This window comes from Gobius niger (genome assembly GCF_951799975.1).
Source record: "Gobius niger genome assembly, chromosome: 2".
Taxonomy (NCBI): Eukaryota; Metazoa; Chordata; class Actinopteri; order Gobiiformes; family Gobiidae; genus Gobius; species Gobius niger.
Genome location: NC_136853.1, coordinates 28,597,207 through 28,616,952, shown reverse-complemented (window position 1 = coordinate 28,616,952; position 19,746 = coordinate 28,597,207). Strand labels below are relative to the sequence as shown.

Sequence of the window (19,746 nt, the reverse complement as noted above, 5' to 3'; positions counted from 1 at the left end):
CGCACCCCCCCAGACCCATAGCTGCTCACGAGCGCCTTAGGCTCATGGATCTATTATAAAAACACCACCTCCACACCAGGCAGACACGGAAGAACAAGAGGTCAGAGGTCGAACGCAGGTAGACTGTGCCATTTTATACAGCGCCCCAGCTGACGGGCGGAGTAACACCGCAGACACTAATACCACCCAAACATTTAATCATATTTTTATTGCCCATAATTTGTTATGGCCATATTTTGGGTCATGCAATTACAACAGAGCAGTCCACCTACTTTGGCACAGTATCAGCGCACAGCTTTAAAGGAATAGGCCACCGTTTTTACATACTGAGATATGTTCTTACCTCACTTTAGACGTGTTAATAGCCTATATCCCCGTCTGGTCTTTGTCCGTGCGCTCTGTCATGCAAACGGAGCACATACGCAGCCTCTCCCACATGTCACATAGCTCCAAAAAAGCTCACGATAGAAGCTACCAAGCTCTTCCACGTGTTCCCTATTTAAATAAAGTTACGTGAAGTGTTTTCATGCGAAGTATATTTACACAGAAACGTAGCATGTCGATTTTATAAGCAGATAAAAAGGGGGACTATATTGTGAGGCGTAATGATACGAGGAGCACAGCGTCCGCGCAGTAATTCCTAAAGACTTCCCCCGCTTACTTCCGTCAATAACCTTTAGGAGTTACTGCGCGGACATTTTACTCCTCGTATCATTACGCCTCACAATATAGTCCCCCTTTTTATCTGCTTATAAAATCGACATGTTACATTTCTGTGTAAATATACTTCGCATGAAAACACTTCACGTAACTTTATTTAAATAGGGAACACGTGGAAGAGCTTGGTAGCTTCTATCGTGAGCTTTTTTGGAGCTATATGACATGTGGGAGAGGCTGCGTATGTGCTCCGTTTGCCTGGCAGAGCGCACGGACAAAGACCAGACGGGGATATATTAACACGGCTAAAGTGAGGTAAGAGCATATCTCAGTATGTAAAAACGGTGGCCTATTCCTTTAAAAAGAAATCAAGTCTAAAATTGCAGATGACCCACCCCCTGAGGAAGCCGAAGTACCACCAGTAGTAAACCACAAGTTGAGATCCACTGCTATAGAGGCCAAATTAGAAGAAACAAAATCTCTAGAAAAACATAAAGGAGCTATACCTGATTTTACTTCTAGAAATGGAATGAAAATTATTTGATCCTCCTTAAGTATGTTGTAAACTGAAAGGTTTGTTGGGAAAACAGTGTGCACTAAATTATAGAAAATGTGTATCAATTTCATGAACGTTCAGGCAATTGATAGCCATATAGGACTTTAAAACAGGACCTTATACAATCTGAAAAACAAACATTGCATTACTAGTGAATACTTTATCCTTTATTTTGGCCATCAACAAGTTGAAATTGCAATGGAATTGCTGGAATTGCAATGTAACCATTGTCTTGCAAACATATAAATCGCCTGGTTAGAATAAAGAAAATGTATATTGTAGAATATGAAACAAGTGGCTTGATTTAAATGATTATGGTAACCACAGTCCAACTTGCCAAACATCAACACATAAAAACAAGCACGTGATTTAGTAATTTGTGCAGAAGTATCTGTTGACTTTGTCAATGGGGACATAGACGGTCAAATCAATGAGAAAGAACTGCCTCTCCTCCTGCAGCCACACCAGCTCCATCTTCACTCGGCCTTCTGGGTGGTGATAATCCATCAAATAGTGCTCTCCACTGTAGTCAAAGGACAAGGATCTTTTGGATCGGGTGATGGTGATGGGAGCGCAGACACACCAGAAGGGCTTTTGAAAGTAATCCAGAAGAGTCAGTGTCATGAAGCAGCAGTTCTGAGCAGCAGAGAAGAGACCCATCAAAACTGTATCACTACAGGTGGCCATTCAAAAAACAATAGGGTCCAAAGATAGTAAGACATAACTTCAAGGTATTCTACAAGTAATGACAGACATGACGACTATGTCATACAAAAATGTATATTAAATGTTTTAAAACAGCTTTGTATCTAGTTGTGTAAGACAATTTTTACAAACTCTACCTCTATTGCGCCTTCCAGTTTCTCTGTTTTCCAGGGCAGTCTAATGCTTCCAGACAATGAGCAATGATGAGAAAGGTTGTTCTTGTAGATCACACCCAATGCCATTAAACCTTCCGCAACTAAAACATGTGAAAATTACAACGATTGCGCAAAAATAACAGTGAATTATGATTTAATAAAATGTGATACTGTTAGTGTGAAACTAATTGTTTTGAAGTGATCTGTTTAAAGCCGTTTGAAAATATTTTAGCAGGATTCTTAACACTATACACTATATACAATTTTTTACAGCTAAATAGACATTTAACCGTGGTTAACGGAGTATTATGAAAGGCCTTCGGATTATGTGAGACAAAAAAGGTTGAGAACCATTACAAATGCTGCAAAAAAAAAAAAGTGACCCACCTGAGCGGCAGGAAAGGTTAGGAAAATGTTCAGACATTATCTCTGCTCCGGTTTTGTGCAGGACAAGGTGCAGGTGGTAACCATGCAGCCCACATTTAGAGTCTGACTGGTCCCGAGGAAGGCTCACTGTAGGCTCCATATATGGGCTGCAAGAGGAGGAAATATGTGCTAAATAGAATACACTGTATATTTACTATACACAAACAATGCTTACTTGTATGTATGGGTTTGTGTAAAATATCATATTTCTTTATTTGGAACTAAATAGCATGCTCTAGTGGCCATAGTGGCGCTAATGCTTCATCAAATCTCAATTGAGAAATTGAGTTTCATTTTCTTGCTACAAATGTTTATTTGCTATATATTGTATTTGGACAGTCCAGTTTCTCCTTTACTGGATCCATTCTGTGGAACTCTCTGCCCATTGACTTAAAACTGCACACTGAAATGAACAGCTTTAAAGGGATATTTCAGGATTTTTGACATAGGGCCTCATTTCCTAGTTATCCAGAGTGTTGTTGATTTCTGGAGATATATATATATAGATATTTTTTTATTCACGCAGTCCTTATATGTGAAGAGCATTAAAAACCTCTTCTATTCTTATTCAGGCAGTACTTATATGTGAAGAGTTTAGTGGTTCTAGGCTAAAACCCTCTTCAAAATTATCGGGTCGTCCTCCAAACGTTGCCATATCTGATTTGTAGAAAGCTCCTTTGTGAATTTCATGTGTAGTAATTCCGGCCACAGGTAAACAAACTACTGTAGATCCGGTAACCTGGCAGATCACTCCTCCCCTGCATAGCTTACAACCAGGAAGCTGATGCTGCTCAAATATAAGTAATTTTAAATGTAAAATGGTTATATTTTAAACATTATTCAGTCAACACAGACATTTATATGGGTAGTCTGGTGTTACTACTAGCCTAGCACTAGCGTAGCACCACTAAACTCTTCAAATATAAGGACTGCATGAATAAAAATAAAAAAAATGTCCTGAAATCAACAACACTGGATAACTAGGAAGTGAGGCCCTACATAAAAATCCTGAAATATCCCCCCCTTTAACAGAGGTCTGGAACAGTGGGTGAAGTTGAATCAAAGCTGCACACATGGTAACGCTGTATGAATTGTATATTGTTGATGTGTATATTGTGTACCCTTTCATACACTACATGTGTTTTGTTTAATGTGTAAAAGTCTCCTATGGACAGGTGTTGCAAATTAGCAGTTTTGCTATAACTCAGCAACAATGCATCTGGTTTGTCCAATGCCATTTCATGTCCATATCAAATGAAGAAATAACCTGGCTAACGCCAGACTGCTGTGTGTCATTTCGAACTGCACAACAGCCTGGGGACCATGGCCGAACTTTTCGCATGGATTTGGGAACCAATCACAGAACGAGGAGGGGCGGCAAAACGATGGCGCGCTCTTCGATATAGAAGCTTGTAGTTTATTTACGGATTTAAAAAAAAGTTTATTTATGGATCAAACATGACAGCAGCAGACGCGATGGTATTTTTTGATCAGACCTATTTAGACCTATTTAGACCTTGTTCTAAATAGTTTAGCTCGAAAGTTTATAGCGGGTACATCATACGTCATTTCATACGACGACACGATTGGCTGTGGCGACGTGCAGACGCATGATAGACATTCATAGCGCCCAATAAACGGCTATGGACGATCTTAAACCACACCTCTCCTACGAGAAAATGAATTGGTGGTCCCCAGACTAAATATCACTAATGAAGAAATAGATTTTTTTTTAAATAATGTATTTATTCATAGGGCACTAGTTACCTACCCTCCTCTGTCCCTAACAGTAGCAAGAATTCTGTGATCCGTCTTTTGTGCTTCAGTTGTAACACTATATGTTCATCAAAAAGCGACTTCCAGGTCCAAACTGTTGCATTGGACCCGGAAGAAGAGTGATGACATCGTCACTTGACAACCACAAAAAACACAATTATTGCACCAATTATTCAGAATATCTGTGGTGTAATCACAGATATGTGCTAAAATCAGACCTCTTACAACTGGAAGACAAGCAGCTCAAATCCTGCAACAGCCAGTTAATAATGGTGTTGTGTCATCGAGCAGGACATTTCATCCAATTTGCCCGGATAAATGTGGCGTGTGCATTAGTATTTTGCATTGGTAGACCAGTAGGGGGTGCTAAGTCACTATTAACTTGTAAATCTTTAGATCTGATTGGTGAAACTTACCTCACAGGAGATCCAAACAGGCTTCGTTCGAGCAGCCTGTGAAAGTGTAGGCAGACCATGATAAAGGCAATGACATTCTGACCCTAAATACAAAAAGTGTAGGAAAAGTATGTATTCAAGGGTAGACCAATCAACAAAAAAGCATTTTCACCAGCACATCTGATTCTAAAATAATTTACAAATTAGGTAGTGCTACTTACCCTCCAAACGCCAACAATGAATCCTGGCGATAGGAATAGGAGCTTAATGAGTCGGTCTTTGCCAATCATACAAGGACAGTCCGTTATATCCAGGCTCAGCATTAGAGACTGCCAGAGAGGCCTAAGATTACAGACACAGGAGCTAAATTGCAAGCAGTACTTAAAATTAGCGTGCAATTTGCACCTGATGTACCATAAGAAACTGTGCTGATTATCAATGCCTCAAATGTGATGTAAATGAGTTTACTGCATGAGCAGAAGCTGTGTTTTTGTTTCATTTAAAAGCCATAGTACATGTATAAAGTCTTATCAGCTAACCTAACTCGATAACGATAAAAAACAATATCTCAGGGAACGCAAATGATACATGATTCTGTTTTCTTTGCATTGGAAAGAGCTAAGTGCTTTAAGATGTGTCCTCCCACAACATCGTAAGCCTCAGGGGAACTGAGAAACATCGCAAAAAATAACTTATCTAACATAATATGATCAGATCACTTTGTGAGTTTTCAACATTGATGCCGAGCCAAGAATATTTAGTTCAGGAAAGTCCAGTGATCCTTTTTTAATGTTTATTAATTGATATAACTGATATTTTTTCTTGCAAACGAAAACCATATAAGACTGTATTGATCTCAGGCTGCACTGATTCTGTCTAGAATAAAACCAGATGTACTCGAGTCCAAAGGATTTCTATGGCGACTGGTGGTCGTTTATAAATGATTTTATATTTCTGTGCAAATGCGTCACGGCGCGGTACCGATTCCCAGACCGGTGGTTGGGGACCACTGAGCTAGATACAAAGATTTGAAAAGTTTTGAATGCCTCATTAGTGCACAAACTGCCTTTACTGTCTTGTGCAAAGGTTTATACCCGTTTCTCAAATACATGCTAAAGAAAAAAAATAAAAATAAAAAAACGTGCTAATTTTTTGGGCAGTTTTAGTCCATAGTCATGATAAATACGACAGTACCTGCTGAACAATATAATTAGCATTTTCTCCTAAATCAACCTTCTTGTGTGTAAACGCCGAGTGAATCAGGCCCAAAGTGTACATCAGTGCGTTTACAGTGGTGTGGGTGTGCGGATCGTGTATTTGCATCATACTTTTTCGTAATGTACATATCCTTCCTCAATCCATGGAGCTCCAAGTTGCTGATTTGGTTAAAGTAGGGCAAACTCTCACTGCTCCAGCGGAGAATGACAGACGTTTCAAAGTAGTACACTTTGCTTGGCTCAAGTATCACCTCTTGGCCACCACCAGCTTGAGCTTTCAGCTCCCAGCACACATTCAGATTCCTACAAAATTACAAAAGTATATGAACTCATTGAATGGCCATGCAAAATGACACATAATAATTACTGTCATTATCACACAATAGGAGTTAGATTAGAGAACCTATAAATGACTATTGAACAGTGATTACCTGAGGACCCACTCAGTCTGTCGAGGTAAACCGGTGTATGGGTTAATGTCTCGAAGCTCATGTCTCCACTTATTCAGTTCCTGTCCTGCAAGAGCTTTGAAATACTTTTGTTTCCAGTGACCTGTCAAGCTTCGACCCTGTATGACTCTAGGCCTGGGATTATTGATCCACCATGGCTGATTCACTCCGAACTCAGACATGTAAAGAGTATACCACAACAGACTAGAAAAAAAGAAAGAAAGTGTTGTACAACTGAAAACAACTATGCTTCAATTCATCTTCAACCCCTTGGAATGACTGAACAAAATGATTCACTTATGCATATTAAAATATCAAACATGCTAGGAATGGGCAATCAATCTGAATTCAAATCGCAATCTCTACTTTGGTCAATCTTAATAATCGTCATGGATCTTGGTCAGGTTTAAGGCCATTTTTTCTGAACCTAGTTTTCAGTTTCACTGAGACAATGGGAGATGTTTGCGCGTTAAATGATATTGGAGGAAAGTATTTGTTTTTGTTTGAGCTGAGGATTGTTTGGATAGTGTCTAAGTTCATGAATCAGCTACACATATTTACTTCATTATAAAAAATAAAATTGATTCGAAATTCGAAAAAATGAGTGGGGAAAAATGTGATTAATGTTGCTGTCTAAATGGGATTATACTTATGGTCAGTGTGTAGTATCAGTGGCAATTCTCTGCAGGCGATGAACATTTACAATTTTTGTCAAAACAAGCCAATATATCAATATTTGGTGTGCAGTAAGAAGAAATTGTGAATTTCTTTATTTCCACAGTGAGGATAACTTACTCATCATTTGTGAGATGACTAAATAGTTTGTTGACATGGCTTAGGAAGTACAGCGAAGTAGCATCAAGATAAGAAAGAATCTTCATTAAAATCTCAGATGGAAGCCTGCAAAATAAATGCAACAATTATTATGATTTTTATTATAATTTATAATAATAATAATATTAGATAGACATATATTTTTGTTGTTGTTATTGTTTTATGATTAAAAAGATGAAAATTAAATAGGAATAGAGCTCAACAGTTCCGTCCACTTCTGATAAAAAATGCTCCGATCCGGAAGTAAAAATCTCAAAGTATGACGCATGCTAACCAGCTAAGTGCTAACTCCCATCGCGCAGATATTTAACAAGAAAACATAAAATACTTCATAGATTTGGTGCAATACTTTTATAACTTTCCAGTTTGTAAAGATTTAGATAAATCTTGATTTTAAAATGGTGTGTTTTATGTCCATGAGTTAGCACACAGCTGATCAGCCTGTGTTGTGCTTTTAAACCATTTTTTTTGTAAAGTCAATGTTGAATATGAATGGCTTTTTTACTTCGGGGGACAACAGCACGTGACCAGAAATGGGCGGGGCTCTTGAGCTGTACACGCCTTGCTGCTTACCTTTCAAATAGATGCTTTGTTTGTGGGCGTTTAAGAATACTTTTTTGAAGTTTTCCGAGGTCGCATGTTTGAGCAGGTTTGCTTAATGTGCTACTTGTATTCCTTACATTAAAAAAAATAATGAAATCAATCAATTTGAATTTCAAATGTTTAACTCAGATAATCGCTGTCACCTGAGGCTCTTCTGTGAGGCCCTGTTCTTGCGTTTCATTGTTACTGCTGAGCCATGCTTTCCTCGTCCCAAGCTCTGGGGCTCCTGGACAGCCGTCTTCAGTAGACCATGTGCAAAGTTTTGATAGAACTCGCCACGTCCAGCCGCCATGACGAGCTTGAACGAACTGGGCCTGTCTGTGACACCGAGCTCACGACTTCCGGGTCGCCACGCTCACATGTTTTTTTTGGCGGGTGGCGTTAATTCCTTTGAATAAAATAATAAAATAATGATGATATTTTTTTTAAATGACAAAACCTCATTCTCTTTGTATTGATTCAGTTCAACGTCAGAAATATTTCTTTGGTTCCATTTATTTGTGTGTTGCCCATAATAAATTGTTCTTAAACTGGGATAAGACAAATTATATGGTGTTTGGAAATAAGAAAAATGCATGTACAAAACTAGTTATTGAAGATGTAAATATTGAATGTGTCTCAGAAATCAAATTTTTGGGGGTTATCCTAGACAGCAAACTTAGCTGGAAGCCTCATATTGACCACATCAAAGGTAAAGTTAGTAAAAATATTGGTATCCTATATAAGGTTAAACACACGTTGGATGAGGCTTCATTACAGCTTTTATACTCAGCCTTAATAGTTCCTTATATAACATACTGTATTGAAGTGTGGGGAAATGCATGCACCAGTTATACAGAAAGGTTGTTCTTACTCCAGAAGAAAGCTATAAGAATTGTGACTCTCAAAGGTCCACAAGATCACACAAACAAACTGTTTATAAAACTGCAGACCTTGAAATTTAATGAATTGGTCAAATTTAAAATACTACAAATTATGTGGAGAGTAAAAAATAAGTTGGTGCCAATACATATTCAAAACAAATTTGTGTTAATTACAGATAGTAACAACAGAAGAAAGGGCAATTTCTGGGTTCCATTTTCACACACTTCACAAAAACAAAAGGGGTTTCTTGTAAAAGGGATCAGTTTATGGAATTCTTTGGACATTGTTCAAAAATCATGTAACACAATCACTCAATTCAATCAAATGTATAAAAAAAAAGTACTTGGAAAATACGAAAGCAACGAAACATAAGAACCAATGTTGAATTTGAAACAGTCATTGATTTAGATGTAAAGTATTATTTGTACCTTGATATAGGCTAACACACATCAAAAACCGGTGAGCCATCTGTTCAGAGCCAGCTCAGATTTTGGAGGGAAAAAAAAAGGGGGCATGAAATTTATAAGACAATGTCTTCCTCATGCTCCTATTCAGCATTGAATATTTTGCTTTTGCTGTTGTTGTTATTATTGTGTCTGTAATAACACCACGGCTGAATAAAAAACTTCAACTGAACTGAACTGAACTGAACTGTGTGTTGCCTTCATGGATCTATTATATTAAACGGTTGCCTTGTTTATCAACGCTCTTGGTGACATCCATATTTTATTTCAAGTTGGGCGCCGGAAATAAGGAAAATAAACATACTTTATTAATTGTAATACATTAAAATCATCAGCAGATGGCAGTGTAGAGCGCGACGGTTTGAACCAGTTGCTGACACGGGAGTCCGAAAAGCCTCATTGGTTCATGAGGCTTCATTTTGTCCATCACTAGCTAAAAGTTCATAAATCATACGCTTTAGAGTCAGATCCGAGGGGAAAAAAAGGCAAGCGGAAGAGAAAGAAAAAAAAAGTCCAGAAGAAGAAGAGGAAGAGGAGGAGCTGTGGATGGAGGAAGAGGAGGTGGCCAATCCAGCGATGGGGCTCTGCCATGGCTCTGCTTAGAGGAGAGGAGCGGCCGCCATGTTAACCAAGAAGCCCGGAGCCTCGGTCATCCACACGGGTGAGCACAGCATTTACCGACCAGCACTGGACGCCTGTGTTGTGGCAATGTGTTAAAGATCTGTCGCTGATCATTCCCGCCCGCTCGTCGTCGTAACGTTACGGATCTATTGTTGTTTTTTTTCGGATCACAGAAAGTGGCCGATACTAAGATCTTTGCTAGCTTGTGTGTGTGTTTTTCTTACTTTACTCCCAAGCTCAAATATGCCAACAGATACGATTGCCTTTTACAGTAAAGTGATTTGCAGAGGGGGTTTTGCAGACCTGATATTCGCACGCTCGCATGAACCGAGCGGTGCCTTCCTCGGCTGTTGGGTGTATTTTTAGCCTGCTAACCAACAGATGATTAGTTACAACAGCTCACACTGCCTTCTGCCTTCCAGACCTATTCCAGACATCTATTTCTGCTCACCTCGCATGTAATCATTGTGCGGGGTATGTTTGCATGTGCCAGTGGCCGTCTTAGTTTTGATTCATTTGTACAAGTTTGTTAGCGCAGTGTTTTGCTACTATGGTTTCCTGTGTGCGCGTGTTTGTAGGTGTGCGGGTGCGCGCGCGCGTGTGTGTGTGTGTGTGTGCGTGTTTTCGGGTTGCTTGGCAATCCGTGGCCTCAGCCTCGGCAGACCGAAATAAAGCCTTGGATCATCTCTTGTCTGAGGTCATTTTGCTCCTGTCTTATCATGTCGTACGTAGTAGTTATGCCCGTCAGCTGCTCAGTTGAACCATATAAACGCCCAACTATCCGCAGTTCGTCTGGTTACCTGTTTAAAGTGATATTACACGTTCAAGTGTTGGGTCGGGACTCGTAAGTGGGTCATGGTACCATTTTCAGTGAAGCTTTGTCAAATAACTTGCGTTTTTTTTTAAATTGTTTTTGTCTGTAAGCTTTACGACTAATGCTTGACTGAACAGAAGCCTGGGGAAACGCTTAATGGTATTTCAGGAATAGAGTTCGGGAATGTGACGTCATATCGCTAAGCATTATGGGATTAGCAGCAATTGTAAACTAATGGAGATTTTAGAAGTTAAAATACTGGAGTTATTGTTCACATTAAAACAATTGGACACCACAGTGAGTTAGATGTATTTACCAGCAGTAACTCAGCCGCTAACGGAGTTGTTCCACGGCTTTTTTCTCCACTTTTTTATACTGTTTTTAGCTAATGTTAATCAACGGAAATGTATGCTAACAGCTGCAAAGATGGCCGATCTCCATGGTAACTGTAGACTTTCCCGAACTCTATACTTCTCAATTCCATTTCTGTTTTGCATGGTCCTACTGTGCATCATGTAGCATTTTGTGAACATGCTGCTGTAGATTTCCTCACCCGTCCTGTTGAGCAGCATACCATGTCTGCTCGCTGGCACTCTGGCATTTCCAGCTTGGTGTCGAGTTCACATTCACCATGCTGCAGTTCAACTTCAGGCTCACTGCGGGAATTACTTGTACTTGCTTTGGATTTCTTTGACATTATCAACGTGTAATGCATAGGCGGAGAACATTATGGTGGTGTTCCTTTTGAGGCCCATTTAGCTGATGGAAGGTTGAAGGAAGCTCCAGACGTTTTTACATATTGACACACGTGACGGCAGTTTGCATAGTATTTATTGTGGGTTTTCGTAAAGGTAATTGATTTGGCCTTCTATGTTTTTCTGAACTGAGATGCTCAAATTGTTGCGTAATGTTTTCATCAATAGGTTGTGTTCACGTGACATCACAACATTCTAAAAAGTCTGTAGTTTATCATTGAGGTGGAGCTACTGAAAATTCCATGTTAACGCTCAAAATGCAGATTTGTAGGCTGAGTTCATTGCTGATTTCTCTAATTCCTGGTGCAAATCACTTGAAACGAAAACGGTCACACAGTTCAAAGTCCTCTCTCCCAGCTTCATGAATCATGGTTTAATAATTTTCTCATAACAGTGTCCAAAAGTGGAGACAATCTTCAGCGTGATGCTGGTAGAAAGCACTTTCAGCCATAAAAATAATATGTCAGGTTTGTGAATCTTATCACTGTCAAATAATGTTCAGGGAATCCATTTGGACATTTTCTTTTTGGCAAATTTCTTTCAAAAACTGTTTCTCTCCCATAGAGTTGTATTGGCACCTGCCCGCCAACTGTTATGCAGATTCTGTTTCTATTTAAATCTAAATAGAAATGGCACCTCAATGAACATATCAAAGAATGACCTAAATAACATTGCATAGATGGCCACTCAATTTTCTCAACACCTCCCGTTTGGCACGGCATAAAAGTTACTCTACATGATGTGCATAAAGAGAAAATGTTCACACAAAGTTTCAACATCTCTGTATTATTGCTCATGATATCTTTGCTTGATGAGTGTCTCTTTTTTTAGGGCGGCGGGGCATTTGTTAGCCTTATCACACACTAAATAGCAGGATTACTGCAAATTCGGATTAAGAAGAGTGTGAAGGAGCAGAGGCCATCTGTCTGCAGCCCTACACTGCTCTGTTTTGTGATGCTTAAAGTATATTCAATTGTGTGTTTTATTATTCCATCCTTACATTCTTTTGACTGGTTGGTTGGTTGTTTTTTGTATAGTACTATAAAACTATTGAATTGGAGAAGGGTACTTGAAGTAGGCCAAAAGTGTACATCATACTCAAAAGGTTGGGAACAATTGGGGTAATGTATTGTTATGGTGTTGAAATCATGGCACCAAAAAAAACAGTCAAGATTGAATAGCAAGTGCTAAATAAGACCACTGATGATCTATATTTTTAAATTGTTGCATTAAACTAAAACAAACTAAAACTAAACACGACAATCTGTATTTTTGGCATATAGTTCAGCTTGCCAAACTGTCAGAATCCTGAAAGAGTTTATTCATTTAAAACAAACTCTTTGTGTTTAGGCAAAGCGGGCGAGCCAGTCTACTCTCCCAGTCACAGTGGACCTCAGGCATCACCATCCGGCGCCCTGCCTCCTCTACGCAGCAACAACCTCAACCCTTTGACGGTAACACTTTGAAACACAACCTTTGTCCATTTTTAGCAAGCCTGCACTGGCTATATGTTCACTTTATGATCATTTTTGTCGAATAAAGCAGTTGACTTCCTTCTTGTTTTGAAACACTTGTTTTTGTCCTGTCAGCTGAGTCTAAGAATAGCACACTGCTCCAAGGCGCACATTAACAGCTGATTGGTTTATTGACTGGAGCTGAGGACACACTCACTACATTTGCAAGAACAGAGTAGTTCTGGTGGAGATCTCTGGTCGGAATACTTGTCTTGTTCTACATGCAGGTCAGAGAGCGATAGGGCCAGGGTGTGAAGAAGAAACCCTTGGCGCTAAAACTTTGTAGCTCTTCTTGCTAAAGTATACATGCTTTTCAGTCATGTGACTTTTGTTGTTATGGTGGCCATTTTGAATTCCGAAGTAGAATTTTGTAGTACTACAACATGTAACAATATCTCTACTCAGGATGAAAATGAAAGACCACTGATCGACAGTGGCATTTTTATGTACTCGTGATCATTGCTCAAGAAGAAAACAGTAAAAACACGGCCCCAGAGACGCACGTTTATGTGAAGAAACCAGTAAATCGGTGTTTTTAGCTGTTAGCATGCTACCAGTTAGCATTTAGCTTCAACTTGAACCTCTCCAAGAGAAAGCCCTGAACCACAAACATCTATGCTGCGTCCGAAACAAGCAGATTAGTAAGAGCTCTTGCGCCAAACCGGATGTGCGTCAGCGTCCGCCATGGCAAGTTGCTTCCGAATTGGTAAGCCACCCCCCTCGCCCCCACCCTGGAGTGATTCATGCGCAACCACTGTTGATTGACAGGAGCACATTTAATAATAAAAATAATAATAATTAAAAATTAAGATTCTGCACAAGCCAAACTTTATAAAAGTGACAAAATCCATGTTGTCGTCCCCACAGCTCAGTCGCATGTCAGTGTTAAAGAGTAAACTCAGTAAACAGATTAAATGCTTTTGTTTTTGTAGTAAAAACTTTGCTGCTGTAGCTTTAAGGAACAGCTGTTGAAATAAAATAACACTAAAGGGAAATGTATGGATCATTTGGATTTATTTTTCTCCTTAAATGTTTGGACACTATGTTGTTGTTGGACACTGTACAGTAGGGGGCGACATGCACTTTTGTTTGGCCTCACTCCACCAATAACTTTACAGAAGAAGAAAAACAGCTGTTGGTGATGTCACTTCCCCTTCCCCTGTTTAAGGATGGACGGATTGTGCAAATTCTGCTGAAGCTCTAGTTCACTAACTGCATAGAGATCTAACAGTCGACCCCATGACAGGTTAAGGAGTTAGTTGCTAGTGTTAGTGCTTAGAGGCTACAATTTGATGGTTTCAGACGCAGCCCTAGCCTTGGATACAACATGTGACAGAGGTCAAAGTTGAGCTGTTACTGTAGCATTTCCTCAGGGTTCATAGATGTGAGCCACACATGTGTTTATCGTGTTGAAGACATTGACAGTTGGTTGAGGACAGTTGCTAACTGGTAGCATGCTAACGTCTTGAGCAGCTTAAACACTGACTCAGACTCTGTTGACATGACAAACTGTAAAAACCCCAGAGAAAGGTTTTCTGTTTCCTCTTTGATGGGTTAATTTAGTCTTATGAGTGAAGCAGATCTTTAGTAAATCCTGTACAGATATTGTTACCTGTTGTAGTACTGCATGTACTTCGTGTTCAAAATGGTGGCCGGATCTGCGTAATGTCATTGGAAACGCATGTATTGTTTGACAGACATATAGTTTTGTTAGTGCATTTAAGTGGAAACAACTTTACATCAATTTAATTGTGAGAAACTGGGTACACTCGGCGTTCCCCAATAGAGGGTATGCAAATTATTAATCTAAAATGGAAATAGAACCTTCAACATTGCAAATTGAGTGGCAAATCAAAGAATAGCATTGCAGACTTGCCACTAATTTTGCCCTGTTGTTTTCCCATGGTGGAACTGTCTTTACCATGCTGTTGCTATGCTATGACATCAGATGCATATCCTCTATTTGAGAGATTCCAATAACGACCCCCAGATTGGTGTTATGCATGTAAATTATGCTTTGGGAAATCTGCGCGCTTAATATTCTGTTCTATTTTTTGGGTGAAATGTTACGTGGGTGGTATTCTGCCGTCTCTAAACGTAGTGAGTGGTTGGCAGATAAAGCGAACAGACTTGACATGAAGACAATGTTGAATGACTGGGCCATGTTTATTGCTCCAGTCAATGGCATTTGTAAAACTGCAAATAAACAAGACACAGAATTGCAGTCAGTATTTGCAATAAAAAACTGCTAAAACTTTTGTAACAGAAAACAGTAGCTGCAGTTATATTAACCTGCAAAAACAATTAAATATACACTAAAAGGTCAGCTAGCTTAGCCGCGGCTAATTAGCATAGATTAGCATTACTACCGCTGCCGTTTAGCATAACAACAACACCGAACAAAGGCCTGTAGGTGCACAACACGCAACAGCAGTAAAACTTACAGGCACATGCTCCCAGGAGCTCTGTGGAAGATCATTTTTGCACCTTAAGCAGACCTACAGCAATTATTTTTACGGTCTATGACAGCAACTCCTGCTTGTGTTCATGACTTTACACACAACAAAGATGGCGGCCGAACAACTTCCTTTACACAGACATGTCGAGAACAGACTCTCCACAAGAGGGCAGTGCAACACTTAAAGACCTTAGGAGACAGCACAAGTGGCATTAAAATACATTGCATTTTACTTGCTGTGGACTGTATAAACCCCAATTCATTCTATTTTTTAAAGCAAACAACATGAAAATGTCGATCAACAGATGCCTAGGTATCTGTGGTTCAGTATATTTCCTACTGCCAAGCCTCACTTGATTTTGTTGTATGCAGCTCGATACCCTTTGTCATACAGTGAACACCAGGGGGTTATTTATCAAAGTGGGTGCAATCAAAATATGTTGGCATGTTGCATCTAATTTATCATTTCATGCTGCTTGCATTAGGGCCCCAAATCTGATATAAGAAAAAAAAAAAAGCTCAATGTGTAAAAATGCTGCAATTAGTCTGCTGCTACTTGCTTTGCACATGAGCAAACGCTTGGTAAATGTTAAGAAACAGTTAATACTTGTTTTATGTAACTCTTATATTACTTATATTTGTAGCAGCAGGCTCTCCCTTTCTCGCCTCCCCTCATCACATTCATTAATACATCTTAACTGGGATTTTAAGTGGCTATTGGGCTGGAAAACCTTGAGCTCCATCTGGAAACGCTGTCACTAAAATGATCCAGGAGTGTTTAGAAACTGTGACTACAAAGAAACAGTTTCTCTCCCTCGTTCATCTTGTATTTCTTAGAAGGAACATACACATTTTGGTTTTGGTCTGACAAATGTGTATTGTTTTTTGTTTACATATCTTTAGGGGGTTTCTAAAGCCAATATGTCAGAAGCGGTCCAGCTCTCTCCACCATCACATCAGCTGTATGAAGACAACTCCAACAAGCGGCCCGTTTTGACGTCACAACCAAATGGCTTGGCACCTGTTGGTTCCACCCGGCCAGGCCTACCTGTGTCCGAGAGGCAGACCCACAGCTCAGAGCTACTCCACCACCGCCAGGGCAGTGCCACATCTAACAAATCACAGGACGGCAAGCTAAAGCCTGTGTCCATGACTTCAGAGCAGGCTATGAAACAGTTTATGTCCAAAATGTCATCATTTGAACACCATGAAATTTTCAGTTACCCTGAAGGTAAATTATAATAGAAGTTATTCAAAAAAATGTTTGGCTCGGTCACTGAACTTAATCTGTGAGACAAATTGTGGATGCATTTCTGTCCCCAGTGTTTTTTGTTGGTCCAAATGCAAAGAAGCGATCAGGGGTGATGGGAGGCGCCAACAACGGTGGATACGATGATGATCAAGGGTCATACATTCACGTTCCTCATGATCATCTTGCGTACCGTTATGAGGTTTTGAAAGTGATTGGCAAAGGAAGCTTTGGACAGGTACTTCATCTCAGTTAAAATGCTTAACATAATCTAATTCAATTAATTATTATTGCTATTGTGCTCTTTCTGCAGGTGGTTAAAGCCTTTGATCACAAAATACAGACCCACGTTGCCTTAAAAATGGTCCGCAATGAAAAGCGGTTTCACCGCCAAGCGGCCGAGGAAATTCGCATCCTGGAGCACCTAAGAAAGCAAGATAAAGACTCCTCTATGAATGTGATTCATATGCTGGAGAATTTCACCTTCAGGAATCACATCTGTATGACGTTTGAGCTGCTGAGCATGAACCTTTATGAGCTAATAAAAAAGAATAAATTCCAAGGATTTAGCCTCCCACTGGTCAGGAAGTTTGCACACTCCATATTGCAATGCCTGGACGCACTGCACAAGAACCGCATCATCCACTGTGATCTAAAGCCTGAGAACATATTGCTCAAGCAGCAAGGACGTAGCGGTATCAAGGTAAGCAAGCCCATGAATGGTAACTTTTATCATGATGGTACGATCAAATCACATTAACTGTATTTTTTCTTCTGTGCAGGTTATAGACTTTGGGTCAAGTTGTTATGAACATCAGAGAGTTTACACCTACATTCAGTCGCGGTTCTACAGAGCTCCAGAGGTTATACTCGGTAAGATTAGCTAAATCAAATGTACTTCTACCCTATTTCTATGGAGCAGGTGGCTTAGAGTTGCCTAATTTTTGGCCACTGTGTTTTCTCGGCCCACAAAAATAGCATCTGTTGGACAGCATGGAAACATTCTAGCTGTAAACAGATCTCAACCATATGCTGATACATGTGAGCTCTGCGCTGTCTAAAGTGACAGAACTTGAGATGGCCACTGGGGGTGCCTTAAAAGTCATTTTAACTTCACAAAAGAAATGTATTTGTTGCATTTCAATTAAAAATACAAGTAAAAATATACATGAAAACATACATATTTAGTTTATTTTGAACAATGCTACTGAATACTGTATGTGTATAAATCATATTCTATACTGTACCCTGTGTATTTTTACCCTGACAGTTATGTATGTTGACTGCTCTCAGGATCTAGGTATGGCATGCCTATCGACATGTGGTCTCTGGGTTGCATCCTGGCTGAGCTCTTGACGGGATACCCTCTACTGCCAGGTGAGGATGAAGCTGACCAACTGGCCTGCATTATTGAACTCCTGGGTATGCCTGGTCAAAAACTCCTTGATGCCTCTAAAAGGTCCAAGAACTTTGTTTCGTCGAAAGGTTACCCACGATACTGCACTGTCACAACGTTACCTGATGGCACAGCTGTGCTAAACGCCGGTCGCTCGCGTCGGGGTAAAGTGCGCGGCCCACCTGCGAGCAAAGACTGGAGTGTAGCATTAAAAGGCTGTGATGATCAACTGTTTTTGGACTTCCTGAAGCAGTGTCTGGAGTGGGACCCCACACTCAGGATGACGCCTAGCCAAGCACTTCGCCACCCATGGCTTAGAAGAAGACTTCCCAAACCCCCCACAGGAACTACCACTGGGGAAAAAACCTCATCCTCTTCAAAACGGACAACAACCACTGACGGGAGTGTCACCTCGATCTCTAAACTCAATGCCACATCCTCCTCCTCCAAAACCAGGACTAACCTCGCCGCCATTACAGATGCCAATGGGAACATCCAACCCAGGACTGTTCTGCCTAAACTGGTCAGCTGAGACTGACTGCACCCCACTTGCTGTGGTGGGATACAGTTTTATAATTGGCTAAGAGCAACCAGATGGAACTATGTAAATCTGGCTTGGCCAATTTTAAAGAGCATTTTACAATGGTTTGCACAGCATTGGGGTGCATTCAAGGAAACTATATTTGAATAGTTATATTTCTGGGAATACATGTATTCCTGAAACTATGGGGTCCATATAGACTAAATTTAACGTCAGGTGTGATGAAGATGAGCAGCAAAAACGATAAATATAACTATGCGGCTGCTCAGACAATCAACTCACCACTCTGTAGCTACAGGTCACAGAGACGCTTAAACCACATGGTGCTTACAGTTGTTTTTTTTATATAGTTTTTTTTTTTTTTTTTAAGATTTTTCAATAATAGAAACCAAAATCATAACATTTGTACCTTCACCAAACACTCAAAAGACCAACAATAATTCACAAAAATGTTGGTTAAACAGAAAACACATTGTAGTAACATTTAGCTTTGTAGCACAAGGATGGACAGACCTTTGACTTTCAGAAACCATTTTTAGAAAGGAGCAATTTTAAAGTCAAACTATCATGTTCCGGTAGGATTTTAAAATGAGCTGATAATTACTGACTCCTGGTTACTATCGACAGAGATAGTAATTAACAGTCAGATTACTGATTACGTGGTACTCACAATTTAGTACCCAGTTTACCTCTTTGACCATATTTAGTCTGCTGTTGCGAGAATTAATTGACTGTTAGCTTTTTGGTAAGCCAAGCACGTCTAATTGAATCATGTGATTACGAAGTACGAGTGAGGAAACAACTTGGGCATGGTTTGACAATTTTAAAAGTCGACCAGAAAAAAATGCAAGAAATGACATTTGGATTGTTGCTAAACTTGAACATAAACAAGGGCATTATTATCACGCAGAACTAAAATGACTACTGAATCATTATAGTTTATTTTTATATCCACATATTTGGTTACTGTAAGTAGCAACACTAACTATTTAGTCACACGTGCATGTGCAAATTTAATGGAGCTGTAGCTGTCTAAGCAAGAAGGTATTTCTGTATTTATTGAAGTGAAGTACTAAAATCCAAGCCGTAGTCACAATTACAGAACTACTGTATGTTGGTTCCAAGAACACTTTAGGTTTTGTCTGCACTTTATGTTTTCTAGAATCCTCTCCTTTTCTCTACTCGGTCCATGTGTAAAATGCAGAATTAACATTTTAATCAAGTGAATTTCTTCATATAATTTGAAACAAATCGTTGAATCATATGTGTGCGGCATTGCATCTTTAAAAATAAGAAT

The 19,746-nt window shown here is 39.7% G+C and overlaps 2 protein-coding genes across 2 annotated transcripts; one reads left to right on the top strand and one right to left on the bottom strand.

Annotated features, from left to right (window-relative positions):
* Nucleotides 1-1,467: 1,467 nt before the first annotated feature.
* On the bottom strand, nucleotides 1,468-8,079 carry LOC306959421 (F-box only protein 15-like). The gene is made up of 10 exons (XM_079551532.1): nucleotides 7,917-8,079; nucleotides 7,744-7,845; nucleotides 7,132-7,236; nucleotides 6,319-6,540; nucleotides 5,999-6,190; nucleotides 4,892-5,012; nucleotides 4,692-4,774; nucleotides 2,461-2,606; nucleotides 2,056-2,174; nucleotides 1,468-1,849 (listed from the first exon to the last, which is right to left on the bottom strand). Exons 1-10 carry the CDS (start codon nucleotides 8,063-8,065, stop codon nucleotides 1,583-1,585), a joined length of 1,506 nt encoding a protein of 501 aa, XP_079407658.1. The 5' UTR covers nucleotides 8,066-8,079; the 3' UTR covers nucleotides 1,468-1,582.
* Nucleotides 8,080-9,599: 1,520 nt separating this feature from the next.
* On the top strand, nucleotides 9,600-18,914 carry dyrk2 (dual-specificity tyrosine-(Y)-phosphorylation regulated kinase 2). Its single transcript, XM_079551526.1, has 7 exons — nucleotides 9,600-9,762; nucleotides 12,642-12,745; nucleotides 16,167-16,494; nucleotides 16,587-16,750; nucleotides 16,826-17,215; nucleotides 17,295-17,385; nucleotides 17,806-18,914. Exons 1-7 carry the CDS (start codon nucleotides 9,723-9,725, stop codon nucleotides 18,438-18,440), a joined length of 1,752 nt encoding a protein of 583 aa, XP_079407652.1. The 5' UTR covers nucleotides 9,600-9,722; the 3' UTR covers nucleotides 18,441-18,914.
* Nucleotides 18,915-19,746: the final 832 nt, after the last annotated feature.

Excerpts from the sequence above, each read along its gene's own strand:
- LOC306959421 (XM_079551532.1), bottom strand. The coding sequence starts at position 8,065 with ATGGCGGCTGGACGTGGCGAGTTCTATCAAAACTTTGCACATGGTCTA. Across the intron at positions 6,541-7,131 it reads AGTCATCTCACAAATGATGA|TCTGTTGTGGTATACTCTTT; the intron begins GTAAGTTATCCT and ends CTTTTTTTCTAG. Across the intron at positions 4,775-4,891 it reads TCATTGTTGGCGTTTGGAGG|GGTCAGAATGTCATTGCCTT; the intron begins GTAAGTAGCACT and ends TTTTGTATTTAG.
- dyrk2 (XM_079551526.1), top strand. The coding sequence starts at position 9,723 with ATGTTAACCAAGAAGCCCGGAGCCTCGGTCATCCACACGG. Across the intron at positions 12,746-16,166 it reads ACAACCTCAACCCTTTGACG|GGGGTTTCTAAAGCCAATAT; the intron begins GTAACACTTTGA and ends ACATATCTTTAG. Across the intron at positions 16,751-16,825 it reads GCAAAGGAAGCTTTGGACAG|GTGGTTAAAGCCTTTGATCA; the intron begins GTACTTCATCTC and ends CTCTTTCTGCAG.